This window comes from Spea bombifrons, chromosome 3 (assembly GCF_027358695.1).
Source record: "Spea bombifrons isolate aSpeBom1 chromosome 3, aSpeBom1.2.pri, whole genome shotgun sequence".
Lineage (NCBI taxonomy): Eukaryota > Metazoa > Chordata > Amphibia > Anura > Pelobatidae > Spea > Spea bombifrons.
Genome location: NC_071089.1, coordinates 79,697,462 through 79,714,526, shown reverse-complemented (window position 1 = coordinate 79,714,526; position 17,065 = coordinate 79,697,462). Strand labels below are relative to the sequence as shown.

At 38.6% G+C, this 17,065-nt stretch overlaps 1 protein-coding gene across 1 annotated transcript in view; it reads left to right on the top strand.

The window, feature by feature from the left end:
- DLGAP2 (DLG associated protein 2) overlaps positions 1 to 17,065 on the top strand; it is a 355,391-nt gene that overhangs the window by 306,302 nt on the left and 32,024 nt on the right. The window contains exons 7-9 of the mRNA XM_053459998.1: positions 4,652 to 4,799; positions 11,092 to 11,308; positions 13,689 to 13,691. Coding sequence (XP_053315973.1) covers positions 4,652 to 4,799; positions 11,092 to 11,308; positions 13,689 to 13,691 — 368 coding nt within the window. The remainder of the gene's footprint in view (positions 1 to 4,651; positions 4,800 to 11,091; positions 11,309 to 13,688; positions 13,692 to 17,065) is intronic.

Here is a 17,065-nt window from a genome sequence, read left to right as displayed (position 1 = left end):
AACCAAAGAACCTAAACTTTGCTTTTCACTCTTGTACATTAACTACTTTGTGATTTAATGAATGCTACAGCGACAAGTAAAACTATTAAAATATCACTATGATGGGGGATGTCTCTGCAAACTATTTTACTTATTTTATCACCCTGGGGCAGCTTGCTGGAACATGGTTGCTCTCGCTAGTCTAACATTGAAATTCTATATATTAAAGCGACTTGTTTTTAATTTAAATATTCTACGGAGTTGACAGAAACTTCTCACTAACCTCTTAAAACTCCATACATGTTGGGAGAGGTCATAGTGCCACTTAATGAATTTACACAGGCACGCTGCACCAGGGGGCCCCCTACTTCACCAAGCAACATGTGCCACAGTGCCACCTTTGCCCCAAACAGCTTATGACCGCCAACCTTGCCCCCAAACAGCTGGATTGCGTTTGCCCCCAAGCAGCTTATCAGAGCCATCTTTGCCTCAAACAGCTGTTATTTGCCATTATTACCTCCAAACAGCTTGTATGTACCATAATTGCCCCACGCAACTTGTATGTGACTTCTTTGCACCCCTCTTCCAATATAGACTCATACAGTATAAACACACTTACACAAATAAGATACACTCATACTCAACACAATTACACATCCATGCTTACACACACACATTTACACATCCACGCTCACACACTTACACATAGACATCCATATTCACAGGGCCCCTGTAGTTACGCCACTGCGTTGCACCCAGATGTGACTGAGCTACCCAAAGATTGGAGCATCTAACAGTAATTAAATGCCGGTGTTTAACTAATAGACTTTTTTGGTTAATGACAGCATTGCAATCTTAGGCTTTCCACTTCCTTTCACTCATATCTACTCCCTGTATATTGACTACTTTGTGACTTAACTGATTGAATTCCAGAAGCATGAGTTACATTGTTGTTGTTCAATGTGGTATGATCCACCGCATACGTCCCTACAGAGCTGAGTTTACATCATGGTCAAAAGTCCAGTCATTATTTTCCAAGGCACAGTGTTATGTACTCCAATTAATACTCACTTTGTTTTAACTATCGATTGTTAATATAAACAAGTAGTAATATGAACCTGATAATCTTAATTTCTGCCGTTTATGTAGTAGAAGTAATACCAGCAGTACAATAAGAAATGGGGAATACTCCACTAGATTAGACTACATACTCCGACACCTTTTAATGACAATCTGAAAGATTAATCTTTTTTTTTGGACACAAGCGGGCAATAAAAAATGACAGTGGCACACTGTATATAATCCATTTTATTAAAATATATGGATCTGACTTCATACTCCAACTTGATATATGCAGCACAAATTTGACACATTGTCATGAGATGAAAATGATACAATTATCATCAATTTGTTTCATATTTACCTTGACATTTTTCTTTTAGAAGTAAGTCTCTGCCATCTTAACAAGGGTTTTGGTAACCTGGCTAGGAAAACATGTTCATTACCTAAAATGTACTATTGAATCTAGCTTAAATACAAATGTTAAAATGTGCGTTGTTAAAGGCCTGTGCAATGACGTTAATAGTACTTCTGCATTTGCACTTCTGACAGGCCCTCTGTTGTACTCTAGAATTTGATGAAAAATTGGTTTTTAACTACTATGAAGAGACCAATTTCTCATCCTTTATCTTGCAGCTGCCTGGCTCTCCCATTTCCTCTTCCTCAATCAATTATTACTGAATAAGGATCTGATTATGATTCATTATCACTGCAGTCATGGGTAAAGCATGCATTTATATAAATAATTACTTTGTCTAAGACTTCCCCATTAGTTCCTTGCTTATTTATATTTAGTATCAATAACAAGTAGTTTAACGATTTACAACTGCATTGATCAACTCAACAATCTGTCAACTGCAAGACGTCTGTTAACTCAAGTGCTGCCAGACCGATGGATAGCTTGTGGCTGATTGTGTAGCACTGATTACACAAAGTGTTTATTTGTACTGGACTAGGTGTAAATAGTGGACAACAAAGCCCAGGAGTCAAGTAGTCACGTCATATGGTAGGGTATCTATATTAACATGCATCTTTATGGATGGTTCTCTTCATAGCCTGCATAAACCATATGGACTCTTACAAAGAAAAAACATTATGTCTTTTCTTGAGTAAATATTACCCATGAATAGAATGCTGAGTTTTTAACTATTGTATAACATGTCACACATCCAAATACAAAACTACAATATATTTGGGCCTGCAGCTATGAAATTGTGATTAAAATATATAAATTTAATTTGGAAACACAGCTGATGGATTTTCTATTATGCTGCAGGCAAGCCCCATCCTCCTTTTCCCTATACCTTCTGACTTTGCCTCTCATAACTTCTACTATTGATGAAAACATATGTCAAATGTAACCTTTGGTGATCTTACATTGTCTGGGGAAAAACAACCTTGGGGTATTATGAACCCCTTTAATGTCTATAGCTATGAATTCTCTTCCGTTTTTGTGCTACAAAATTGTTCTTTATAAATATTACAACACACATACCGTATTTGCTCGATTATAAGATGAGGTTTTTTTCACAGCAAATGCTCTGAAAAATACCCCTCGTCTTCTAATCGGGGTCGTCTTATAATCAGACCTCAAATAGAGGTCTGACTATGAGACTAAGATCCAGATCCCCAGCACCGCTGCAGGGGACCTGGATCCTTCTGTCTCCCTCCCCGGTGCGGGGAACTCTGATCTCTGACAGCCGGGGAAGGTCAGCGCGATGGATGCAGACAACCCCGCTGCTAGCCACACCTCCTTCTGGCTGCAGCGTAAGTTGTCTACGCGGATCGCGTGGACGTCAACCCGCTGCCCTGGTATACAGCAGGAAATTGGAAGCACCGGTAAGGGTGTGTGGGGTGGGGGGAGTGTTAAATGGGGGGGAGACAGAAGGAAGACTGCTGGGTATAATGGGTATAAGGCATTTCTGGAGGCAGAGTGGCACATAGGGGGTTAAAAGGCATATCATGGGGCGCAGTGGCATATTGGAGTGGCAAGCCTGGGGGCAGATGTGTGTAACTGGGGGACAGGTTGGAAAATACAAGGAAATAAAAACAAAAAAATAATTTTCTCAATCATAGCTTTTATTAAAAAATGGAATAGTTTACATGAATTAACATTTACTGGTAAAACTTTTTTCCTATAGGGTCGTCTTATATTCAGGCTTTTTCTTTTTTTCCTAAATTAATATTCAGATTTTGGGGGGTCGTCTTATAATCAGGGTCGTCTTATAATCGAGCAAATACGGTATATTGTGTTGTGAGTGTTTCATTTAGTTTTATATATTTGCATGATTTGTCTAAACCTTTCCGTGAATTCTGAGTTTCTTACATAATAACACAAGCATCAAATTAAACCCATGCCTTTTGTATTCCATCGCAGTAAGTTTCTGAAAGCTAATAACCTTCCAAACCACTATGACCTTATTTTACTTTTTTCAATGCCAACACAATTTGGTTACCAAGCTGTTTGGTGTCAATGCCTAGATCTGCTAAAATTACAAATCATGTGTCATTACTCTGCATGCTCATTTACATTGCCATGTATCATTCCATCATTTGGAGTCGGTATATCAAAGCTGTCTCATCCAACTCTTATGTGTGAACTGAGGGTAAATGTACTTTCCAGGAAGCATTGGATAGAAATTAACATTATTTTGGTTTGCATATCCATATTTTCGTTTAAAACGGTTATGTGCAAACACACACACAAACACACACACATTTATATATATATATATATATATATATATATATATATATTTCATAAACTAACACATTAGTTTTATGCCAAAGTGAATAGTGTTTTTTTATGCATAAAGCATCAATTGAGGTAAGACTGAGTACCAATATTGAAAATGTAGTTCAAGTGCCAGAGCAGTATGCAATACAGTGTAAAAGCAAATTGTCTTGTACATACCTATTTACTATAAATTAATAAGATTAGTGTGTTTTCTTTTGAATAAAATCAATGAAAACATTTCTTTATAACTTTATTGTTTTCAACTCTTTTCTATTCATCGTTTAACTGTGTGAATATTTTTTTGTATGCATACCAGTTACAAATACAGTTTAGGTGACACTTTCTCTTTATGTATTTGATATTATAAACATTTAGTCTGTGGTTCTAAGTGGAATGTTATGTATACTACTACATATGTTACTATTAAATGCAAAAAAGAAGATCTCTTCTGAATGCTATTTTTGGGCATGTTTTTTTTGTCATGGGACATGGATGACAATGATCCACATTAAAATATAATTTATTTCTACTGAAATTAAATATTTGCATTTGAAATATAGATGTTGTCTATTGACAGTGTTATTAAGTACCTACAACTCATGTACCTCTGTAATCACAATAGCTTTGTAAAATACTGTATATATGGTTTACAAATTTGTATTCCCATTGTTTGCTTTCTTAAACAGAAAACTGCTCATGTAACTATTATGAGAACTTACTACACACATGGAAGTTTCATTCTTATTAAATTGCAAATATATAATTGCATATATATATATATATATATATATATATATATATATATATATATATATATTTCCCCAGAAACACTACTAAAAATCTCAAGTAGAATTTGTCTTCTCTCCTTTTTTGTAGCCAGAGCTACCTACAAGCTGCTAGTGAAATGGCTGCTGGACACATCTTGGACCCATCAGGGAAATACAATTCTCCAAAGTTCCGCTCTCGGAATCAGAGCTACATGAGAGCAGTCAGCACATTGAGCCAAGCCAGCTGCGTCAGTCAGGTTAGAACAAAGAACACTTGATGAATGAGCACAATGAAATAGAACCAAAACACTTCCTACGTTCTAGAACAGTTATGAAAGTCTTCAGGCCTTTTTTGGGGAAACTTCATGCCATGAGACCAAAATGAATATTGGTGTACTACAAAAAGATAGATTGTGATACCTGTTACTGTACTAATATTAATAGAATAAGATGTAGGAGATATGACCTCTGTGGTCTTGAAAGCTTATATAATTATGCACAGATTATAAATTAGGCATCATACTCTATGGACGATGGTGCACTAAATGGTATTACAAACAACTTTATATCTATAGAAACCAATACAGAAACTGCTCACTCTGCTTTTTTATAGTGTGTGGTGATTATACAGCAAAGCCAATGAAAGCTAAGATCAAATAGTAAGCTTAACGTATAAAGGGACGCTTACTTAACATTTTTTATTTATTTGGGTTAAATAAATCCGTACCAAAACATTTTTAGAAGACATTTCATTAATTACATCTATGTATGTGTATCATCTGTACAGTATGTTTTTATATAAAGCTCCAAAAAATCCACAGACTGATATCCTGCTTTTGTTAGGTTAAGATACCCTATTAATTGCATAATGCATACACCATGTTTGATATGAAACAAACATGGTGTATGCATTATGTTTGATATGAAACAAACAAAAACAATTTAATCAATGCATTTGATATATATACACACATACATCGGAGAATTATAAACTTCTGCAAATTTGTGGCACTGTAAAAAATACCCCATAATATGTTTCTTTATTTTTCATTTTTATTAACAGTTCCATATAAAAACACCATGAGTAATTTAACTGCCAATATAGTGCAATATCTGTGATTTTCCAATATTTATTATTTTTGCTGACTTCTACAGCTGTTATTCTCTCTCATCATTATACATACTATATTATAATTACATAGGATATGTATTTACAAGACATATGCTATCTACACATTTGTTGTTTAATATATTGTTTCCATATTATTCCTTTTTTTGGCGTGATTAGGATAATTTATATAGAAAATATTGACGGTAGGTTTGATTTATTCCATATAATAATAATAATCAGTAATCGATGTATGTTTGATTTTTGTCTATAACACTTTCCCAAAATTTTCCTTCCTTTAAAAGTAATATTATTGGCATGAAAAAACACTTATTATTATTTGCTTAACCTTTGCAAAAGCTACTTTGTTTTAACTTAAGTAAAGCTCCTCTAACTGGTCATTTTGAATAGGATGTTCTTGACCCCTCAATACATTTATTCTTTCAATGGTTACTGCATGTCTTTTGGGTATGTATATTAGCCAATATTAATTGAGTTGTACATATTGTTAAGATTGTTAAGAACTGTCAGTCATTTCCTGTGGATTTATGTTTTTTCCTGTGAAAAAAATCATATACTAACCCGATGAAACTCCATACGTTGAAAAGACGGTTCCAAGAAAAACACGTAAAAAAAATAACCATACATTTAAAAAAAAAAAAATTATATATATATATATATATATATATATTATATATATATATATGAGTTAGGATGAAGGCATCCAAATACTTTGGAACCTAGCCAATAGCAGCATAAATAGTAAATTCAGAGCCAGCCACTTGCAGGAGCTCTACTTGAAATGCTTACCTGGAAACATGCCATGACTTTCTGTTTACCAGGATATCTGATATATTTGGGGTTTTAGTCATCTGCATTCATGTAGAAAATTTGACCATATACCAAATTAAAAAATGTAAACCACTGATCTGCTATTTTCTTCAGTTTTACATAACATTCTTTTTCTTTACAATTTTTGTTTTTCTTTTAACGTTGCTGGATGGAGCTACTGAAAGGAATCTGCAGGGCACCTGGAAATTCCATAATGGGATTGTACTTGGTAATTCCATTGAGATCTCAGAGAAATCTAACAAAAGAATGTTTTTTCTTCTTTTTTCTTTTTTGCAGGATTTCCTCATTGAAAGTCTGCAAGAATGCTTTACCTCAAAGGATTATCCTGAGATCAAGGTGGCAGTACCCTGTATATTCCCATGCTAGGAGAAGTCTTTACTAAACTGTCATAAAAAATATATATACACATAGCATCATCCCTATTCATGATTCACAGCTGAGATTGACTTACATCACAGCTGCCCAAAACATGTGTAGTTCATTGCATCCTCCCCACAGCAATAACTACGTAAAACATTCAAAAGCATACTGAAATTTCAGAAATCTTCCACTCATGCAAATAAATTGTGTTAATGTACGTATAACCATTAATAATTTAAATGCCAGGGTTGCCTACCACCACGTGACAATGTATTTAAAAACCCTCTGGCATTTAAAGGGTTTGTGTAAGCCTTTTATTGCTTAAATATAGCACTGACATATATTTGGTAGGGCCAGTTATTTGTATTTGCTGAATTCCACCTATGAATTTGGCAACATCAACTGTTAAACAATAGTTCTGTTTGACATTCCAGATTTATTTTCATCGCCATGCATATGCTGAATGTAAAGTTATAGTTATCTTTAGGCCTGGGTGCAAGCCAAATAAAATGGCACAGTAATATCACCACCTAAATTACATATGATATTTAAAGTAATTTTTTTAAGATATGACAATGCAGCCTGAGTAAAATAGAGTCCAGTTGCCACAGAATACTGGTTTTAATTTAATAATTGTATGTAGCATATAATTTTATGATATAGATTTTACTGCAGAAAAGTAGTCATTGCCACTTATTACAATGAACTTGTTACACATAACATTTACATATTGCTGACAAGCCCAGATAAAATGCTGCCCTGCAGTATGGGGGATATATAGACCCATGGAAGGGAATCAACTAGTCAGATATACATCCCCCATACTGCAGGGCAGTATTTTATCTGGGCCGGGGGAATCAATACACAGGGGGTGCAGCTGGGGCCATTGCATAAATCAATACTAAAGAGAGGGGCAGACTGGGGGCATACATACACATAGTGCCTGGTTTGTGTGTCTGGTTGTCGACAGAGCACGTCCTGGTGTGGGCGTTGGTGTGGCAGAGCCTGTCCCGGTGTGTGTGTTTGGGTGTCGGTGTGGCAGAACCTATCCTGGTGTGTGTCTGGGTGTCGGGGTGGCAGAGCCTATCCTGGTGTGTGTGTGTGTATGTGTGTGTGTGTTTGGGTGTCGGAGTGGCAGAGCCTGTCCTGGTGTGTGTATTTGGCCATCTGTTTCCTGGCACTTTGCTTAAAGTAGGAATAAATTAAACTATTTAATTTTTACTTATCGAGAGATAAAATGCCCTCCTGAATTTGTAATCACCTCAGAGGACAAAACTTTCTAGGATTAGTGGCACTAAATTGTGGCTTCAGGCATCCCACGTATGATGACTTTTTTAAGTGTATTGATGTACTCCCAATCCCATCACATAATATTCTATCCTATATTATCTTCTGAGCACTGATGTCATCTTTATCCAGTACACTTAGATGCCGAGGAGTTTAGATTCTGTCTAGCCTGAGCCAGACCTTAAGCATGGTTCTATACGCATGGAAAGACCTGAGCTAAACTCACCCCTGTCACGAGGGGCTTGAGCAAGTCCTCTATTTTAAATGAGATTTGAACTTTGGACTATAACCCTCACTTAAATGCAGCTTCACAGCCAGCATAGAACAGTGACATAGCCAAATACCTGGATATTGAGAATTAGTATAGGGCTTGTAAAGTACTGGGAAAGAAAGAACTGAAGGTCAAGGTAATTTCTATAATTGTGTTGGCTATTGGGAGGGAGGGGCATTTGTGAAGTAAATGTGTCTGCTGAAGCTACCATTTATAAAACTGTATAAATGGAGAAAAATAATTTGATTGAAAGTTACAAGCTGAGAGGAAGGAAAATAAAATTAAATGAAATTAAAATTAAATACTCATCTACAGACACCAGACAAGCCAGAAGGCTTGTTTTTTCCTCAGAAATCTCATGGTGCTGCCACAACCACAAGGGATTCTGGGTAGGCCTCTGCAAAACGTGATCATTGTTGATTTTAACTTCAAGAAACTGATGTTAAAAGTTGTGATGATTTACATAGAAGCTAACAACTTTTCAATTTCCTTAATTACCACAGTGAACGAAGTTCACGCTCTACTGTCTTCCTCACACCTCACTACATGCCCTCTCTACCCCATCCCTTCGTACATAATTCCATCACTCTCCTCTAGCCTTACTCTTGCCCTCACTCACATCTTCAACTCCTCACTCTCTACTGGCATGTTCCCATCCCCATTCAAACATGCACAGGTCACTCCCATGCTCAAGAAACCCCGCCTTGATCCAAATTTCCCTGCTAACTACCGCCCCATGTCACTACTTCCAATAACATCTAAACTCTTAGAAAAACTAATCTACGACCTTCCAACCCACTTTCTGTCCTCAAACTCCCTGCTCGACCCCCTGCAATCTGGTTTTTGCCCACAGCACTCGACTGAAACTGCTCTCACCAAGGTCACAAATGAACTTCTATCTGCTAGAAACAATGACCACTATTCTATCCTAATCTTACTTGACCTCCCTGCTGCTTTCGACACAGTCGACCACCCCCTCCTCCTACAGACTCTCAGCTCTCTTGGTCTCCGTGACACTGCTCTCTCCTGGATTAACTTGTATCTTTCTCTGTGTCTTTTGCTGGCGACTCCTCCTTTTGGATGCCTCCGTCTGTTGGAGTACCTCAGGGTTCTGTCCTGGGTCCTCTACTATTCTCCATCTATACTTCCTCACTTGGAAAACTTATTGACAGCTTTGGCTTCAAATACCACCTGAATACAGACGACACACAAATCAATCTCTCCACCCCCAATCTCACTGCATCTGTCCTCTCTCAGATCAGCAGTTGCCTATCTGGCATCTCTTCCTGGATGACCTCTCACCACCTCAAGATAAATATGTCTAAGACTGAGCTCCTTCCAATCCTTCCCTCTAACTCTAGTCCCCTTTCTGACCTTTCTATCACTGTCGACGTTACCACTATCTCTCCTTCACCACAAGTCCGCTGCCTCGGAGTGACCCTAGACTCAAACCTATCTTTTATCACTCACATCAAGTCACTCTCTAAATCCTGCCAAAACCAACTATGCAACATTTCCGCCCTCTAAAATCCAACAATGACCTGCTCCTTCCATCTTCACTTATCACCTTCTCCTACGCCCGCCTACAAGACTTCTCTCACGCAGTATCAACCCTCTGGAACTCACTTCCCCGTGCTGTCCGACTCTCACCAACTCTATCCTCATTCAAATGCTCCCTAAAATCTTTTCTCTTCAGGGAAGCCTACCACTGACATAAACATCAAAACTTTTCTCTCTCACCCGCTTACAATCCTACCACGCAGTCCTTCACCTCCTGTTTCTCACCCCTTATCCACCTATATTGTAAGCTCCTGCGGGAACAGGGCCCTTCATTCCCCTTGAATCTGTATGTCAATTGCTGTATTGTACTTGTCGTTATCTGTAAAATTTTCATCTTGTACAGCGCTGCGGAATCTGTCGGCGCTTTATAAATAAAGTATAATAATAATAAATAATAATAGTTGTGTCAATTGTGACCAATCAGTTTATTATTTTACTTCTATTGATTTGTTAGTTCTTTTTAATGGAACCTGATTTGTTCTGGTAGCTTCAAGAGAAGCGGTAAAAGGAATGTGGTAACAAAAGGCCAGGCAAGAGATTATGCAGTAAGAAACAAACTGGAACTCTCTTTAGGTAAATACATAGCGATCCAATGGTTCTTATATCACCAAACCTATTATAAAACTTAAACAACATTGCAAAAATAAAAAACTAAATCTCAATGTTGAGATGTGTATTACTCTGAATAGAAGAAATAGCTGTTTCTGACCTTTTTATTTTACATGCAAATTAAAAATAGAAAATAACGTGCATACTATACTCTACAGGTACTAGCTCACACATCCCTGTTTTCTAGACCTTTTCTACAGCTGACTGCATCTTGCATGGAAAAAAATAAATTAGTATTTTCACTACATGACAAACAATATCATGTTGCATTATAATTGGATATGATTGTATTCATGGCTCCTGAATCATGGACACTTCATTAACTAATATATTCCACCACCTTTATCAACAGTCATTGATATTACATTTGTTGACAAAAGCAGTTCTTCATTTTACTGTATTGTATCACCACATTATACCATAATTTTTAAGTTTTAAAATAGCCTTTTTAAACTATGTGTAAAGATGCTGTTCCAATGCAAGTTATATTTTTTTTCTTCAGATGAACGAAACAGAAGTAAATGGGCAGTATGAATCAGTGTGTGAGTCAGTGTTTAGCGAAGTGGATTCCCATGCCATGGATGCTTTAGACCTCCAGGGATGCTTTCGAACAAGGAGCCACAGTTACTTGAGAGCTATACAAGCTGGTTATTCCCAGGATGATGATTGTGTTCCAACTATTACATCTTCCAATGTCACCTCAAGTACGCGGTCAACAGGTAAAACAATTTATTAGGTCACTGTTAACTAAATGCTTTGTGTTATATTTTTAATGGAATATCAGTATATAAACCTTATAAAAATGGTTCAATAATAAAATATAACAAATAATAAAAGGAGAACATTTAAAGCCATACCAAAAGCAACAACTAACCATGTCTAATGGACTTTGTTGTAGAATAATGTCAATATTGGGCCAACATTGCAGCTTAAAAAAGCATTCTGCAGATTTCATGATCTTGTAGACCATAGGAGTTGAATTGTAATTTAATTACCGTATTTTCCGGCGTATAAGACGACTTTTAAACCCGAGAAAATCTTCTCAAAAGTCGGGGGTCGTCTTATATGCCGGGTACTAAAACTTACCGAGCCAGACTGGAGAATCTGCAGAGAATCTGCGACGTGGTGCAGCAAGAGCGGCGCGGTGCCCAGAAAACCACGCCTCTTTCATCCGTTTGGCCTGCCCTTGTATTCTAGTACCTCCTTCTCTGCCTCTCAGATCTTGCTCCTGAGGACTGCAGTGAAGCAGCACAGGCGCACGATCTGAGAGGCAGAGAAGGAGGTAAACGGATACAAGGGGTGGGCCAGACGAGTGAAAGAGACGTGTTTTTCTGGGCACACCGCCACTCTTGCTGCACTAACGCTGTCCCTGGGCACTTGCCAGACCTCATCATAAGTCTTTTTTGGAAGATCTCGGCGAGGGACAGCACTAATAAAGGTATGGTACTTTTGGAATGTGGCCAAAGCAGTCTATAACCTGATCTGAGCGGTCTAAAACGTTCTGATCAGGTGACAGACTCCCTTGAAGCAGCCCCCTCTCCCTGATCTCTATCTCCCTGCTCTCTTCACAATTTTTATTTGGTGTGCGTGGGAAAGAGGGGTAGTCTTATACAGCGAGTATAGCCCAAACTCTATATTTTAACTGGAAAAGTTGGGGGTCGTCTTTTACGCCCAGTCGTCTTATACGCCGGAAAATACGGTAAATAAATAACACATTGTTAACCTTAAAGTTAGTCCAAGCACAGAAATAGCTGACTATAATAGCTAACTATGTTTGTTACACCTCTTAAATACAGCATATGCCCCACTTTCATTAAAGAAAATTATGGTTACAAAAATTAATGTGTGGTTTAAGATAAAATAACCAATTTAAGAACAATAGCCATCTTAAAATTAAACACTTATACCCTTATAAAATAGGGGCATATAAATACACATAGAACACACAAAATTAGATGAATTTTAGTTGAATCAGGGTACTGCCATTGTAAGCCAGGTAAAAGCCTGTCTATCTTTTCATTTTAAAGATGACTTCTAAGTGTATCAGAATAGTTTTGCTGCAAAGAGTACACTAGTGATTAAACCTAAAACACTCAAACATAATCAATGGATGAAGTTTAAAATCGATTTGTGCAGGCTTTCTAGTAATTCTACAGTTGGCTAATTAATCTTTAGAAAAAGTCATCTTTGTTTAAGAACTGTAAGATTGAATGTAATGAATGTGGCAATATTACTCAGGTTGGGTAGGAGTCTCATTGCAGGGGATACCTTGGGTTCTGTCAACACACGGCGATGGCAATGCAATGTATTGTATATTATGGCAGGACAAGTAAATAATGGTTAAACAGTCTCTTAGCAAGAAAACATACATATGGCAGGAAGCCCTCTTGGCAGGGCACAAGGCAGGGAGCTCACTGGACAGGGCACAAGGCAGGAAGCCCACTGGACAGGGCTGAAGGCAGGAAGCCCACTGGACATGGCTGAAGGCAGGAAGCCCACTGGACAGGGCTGAAGGCAGGAAGCCCACTGGACAGGACTGAAGGCAGGAAGCCCACTTGGAAGGGCACAAGGTAGGAAGCCCACTTGGAAGGGCACAAGGTAGGAAGCTCACTTGGAAGGTGTGCAAGGTAGGAAGCCCACTTGGAAGGGCACAAGGTAGAAAGCCCACTTGGAAAGGCACAAGGTAGGAAGCCCACTAGGAAGGGCACAAGGTAGGAAGCCCACTTGGAAAGGCACAAGGTAGGAAGCCCACTTGGAAAGGCACAAGGTAGGAAGCCCACTTGGAAAGGCACAAGGTAGGAAGCCCACTTGGAAAGGCACAAGGTAGGAAGCCCACTTGGAAAGGCACAAGGTAGGAAGCCCACTTGGAAAGGCACAAGGTAGGAAGCCCACTTGGAAGGGCCGAAGGCAGGAACAATACAGGATCAGTTACACAGGAAGCCAGGAACAATACAGGATCAGGTATTCAGGAAGCCAGGAACAAGTCAGGATCAGGTACAGGGGCAGAGCAAAACAGTCCTATAACGTCAATGCAAAGGCCCTGACTGAAGGGAAGAGCAGGATAAAATAGACAGGCTCTGTCCAGGAAACAAGACTCAGCTGGTTGCAATGATTAGGGCTGGGTGCTCCAGCGTGAGAAGGATTAAACCCAGGTAAGCAGAGGCAGCTGCTCATTAGCCTACAGGGTACTGTATACACACAGGCGGCCTCTACGGGCTGCCGCAGATATGATACTAAAAACATAAATACAGAGTCCTGGCTGACAGGGTGGAATCCTAACAGTACCCCTCCCCAAAGGGTGACCTCCGGGCACTCTCAGCAATACTACTTCTTTCTGAGTCCATCACAGAAGAGTCATCAGGCTCCAGCTGGACATCCACCGGAGTTTGAGAAGCATTAGGATTTCTTAGTTGATGTAACAGGTTTAGGAGATTTGTCTTCATGAGAGTGATTGGAGTTGGAGTCCCACAGTTGCATCAATGCTTTGCAAAGTTCAAGTACAAATTTCCTATTAGTTTGATAACTAAAAGAAACCCCGCAGACTCCTTATAATGACCTTTGCATTCTGTCAGGGCCCGGGTAATCAGGTTGGGTAGGGGCCTCATTGCAGAGGATACCTGGGGTTCTGTCAACACACAGCGATGCATGGTAACCGAAGGCTAAGACAGACAGGCACAAAGGAATACACCACAGGCAGAATTCCAGGTAATGCTATGTATTGTATATTATGGCAGGACAAGTAAATACAGGTTAAACAGTCTCTTAGCAAGAAAACGTACATATGGCAGGAAGCCCAATGGAGGGGCGGACTGCAGGAAGCCCACTTGGCAGGGCTGAAGGCATGGAGCCCACTTGACAGGGCACAAGGCAGGAAGCCTACTGGACAGGGCATAAGGCAGGAAGCCCACTGGACAGGGCTGAAGGCAGGAAGCCCACTGGACAGGGCTGAAGGCAGGAAGCCCAGTTGGAAGGGCACAAGGAAGAAAGCCCACTTGGAAGGGTACAAGGTAGGAATCCCACTTGGAAGGGCTGAAGGCAGGAACAATACACGATCAGGTACACAGGAAGCCAGGAACAAGTCAGGATCAGGTACAGAGCCAGAGCAAAACGGTCCTATAACTTCAATGCAAAGGCCCTGACTGAAGGGCAGAGCAGGATAAAATAGGCAGGCTCAGTCCAGGAAACAAGACTAGGGGCTGCCACAGATATGACACTAAGTCCTGGCTGACAAATACAATCCTGACAAATACAGAAAACTAATGAATATACCACAGATTAATTACCACAACAATGGGTTATCTGACTTAATCAATTCATGATGTTGTTCCTTTCAGTACTGTCAAAATGCTGATTCTGAATCACCCTTGCTCTTTGCTCTAGTATTTGATCTGAATGCCAATCCATATTCTGCCATTTTTAATCTTAACTTAGTTGTCTAAATTATTGTTCAGGTACACAAAGGCAATAGTATATTTTCAATTTATATTCTGCAAAAAAAAAATATATATATTGCAGACATTATACATTATTATTCTCAGATTTAGCACCAAAAGTAAAAAAGAAAACTCTGCTGTAGAAAGCGCCACTTATAATTGCCTTGAGTTTGTTTCATAAACTCACTAACATTAAGAACTCATTCCTTTCCTAATGGAATTCCTGTAGAATATTTACTCTGTAACAAACTTTGAATTTGTGTAAGGCTTAAAGGGATATATGTATCACGTTGAAGTAGTGCTATAACGCAAACCTATAACCTTCCTAATATGACATTTTGTTTTTATTGGGTTTGTTGAAAGTAATGTATAGCTCCCTGAAATGAAATCTTAGCATACTATACTTTCTTATACTTTTGTGTTAATTTGCATAGAAACTGAACTACACTGTTTGCCTTCATTTAACATTGACATTCCGTCTAATTACACAACTGTCATTTTTATGTCAAGGTCCCTAATGAATTGCAAATTTCTAAATGATTAATCACAAATACGAATCATACGCATTAAACTAATTAATCTGTACAACAAAAAAAGATGTGCATGTTCATTAATTAAATTTAAGGAGGTTTTATATTAATAGATTATGGATCTTCTATTTAATTTGTATTAGCATCATTACATATCAAATTATTTTAATCTAAAATAGGAAATTGTAAGCATATTCTATTTTATTAGAATTCTATATAGTAAAACATGAAGCATAATTTAACTTGGAATATAATTTCATATATTCTTTGAGCTTTTCCCCTTATTATTGAGTCTGGTGATGGACCAGGGAAGGGCTGTCACTATTCAGACTGGTGGTCAAGTCCACAAAGTGGAACATTTAGAAGCCAATATGGTCAGCAGGCATTATCTAGGACCTGTCTTACAAATACTCCTCTAAAGGGGGCCTAGTAGAAAGCACAGACAGGGAGCATAAAATTAAGTATCAAAAATTGGGACACATGACCATTACAGCAATGGGGACTTTTATATTGCATTCTAAAAACATAGCCATTAATATGTAGTTGGCCCTCCTTTGCAACAATAACAGCTTCCACTCTACTGGGAAGGCTTTCCACAAGATTTTGGAGTGTCCCCGTGTGAATTTGTGCCCATTAATCCAGTAGAGCATTGGTGAGGTCAGGCATTGATGTTGGACAAGAAGCTTGGCTCACTATGTCCATTACAGTCCATCCCAAAAGTGTTTGATGGGGTTTATGGTCAGGGCTTTGTGCGGGCAGTCAAGTTCTTCCACACAAAACTCATCCAACCATGTCTTTATGGACCCTGCTTAGTGCACTAGGGCACCATCATGCTGGAATAGAAAAGGGCCTTCCCTAAACATTCCCCTAAAAATGCTGTAAGCATAACATTGTCGAAAATGTCTTGGGATGCTGAAGGTGACAGTTTGGGAAGCTTCTTTTCTATTCCAGCATGACTGTACCCCAGTGCACAAAGCAAGCGCATAAAGACATGGTTGAATGAGTTTTGTGTGGAAGAACTAGACAGGCCCACACAGAGCCCTGACTTCAACCCCATGGAACACTTTCGAGATGGACTGGAATGGAGAATGCGAGCCACGCCTTCTCGTCCCAACATAAGTGGAAAGTCTTCCCAGAAGAGTGGAAGCTGTTATAGCTGCAAAGGGGGACCGACTACATATTAATGTCTATGTATTTAGAATGCAATGTCATAAGAGTCCCTGTTGGTGTAATGGTCAGGTGTCCCAATACTTTCGTGTGTGTGTATATGTATATGTATATATATATATATATATATATATATATATATATATATATACTTCTGTATGTTTCAATAATATTCACACTTTTCTCTGTCTATCCCTTCTCTTCCTCTTCTCTCTTCCCTTTCTCTCTTTCACTTCTCTTTCGTCTCCCTTCCTCCCCTGCTCCTTTCAGTCTTCCTCTCCTATTTCTCTCACCACTTCTACTTCCCCTATTTCCCCTCCTATTTCGGCTCCTTCCAATTTCCCTT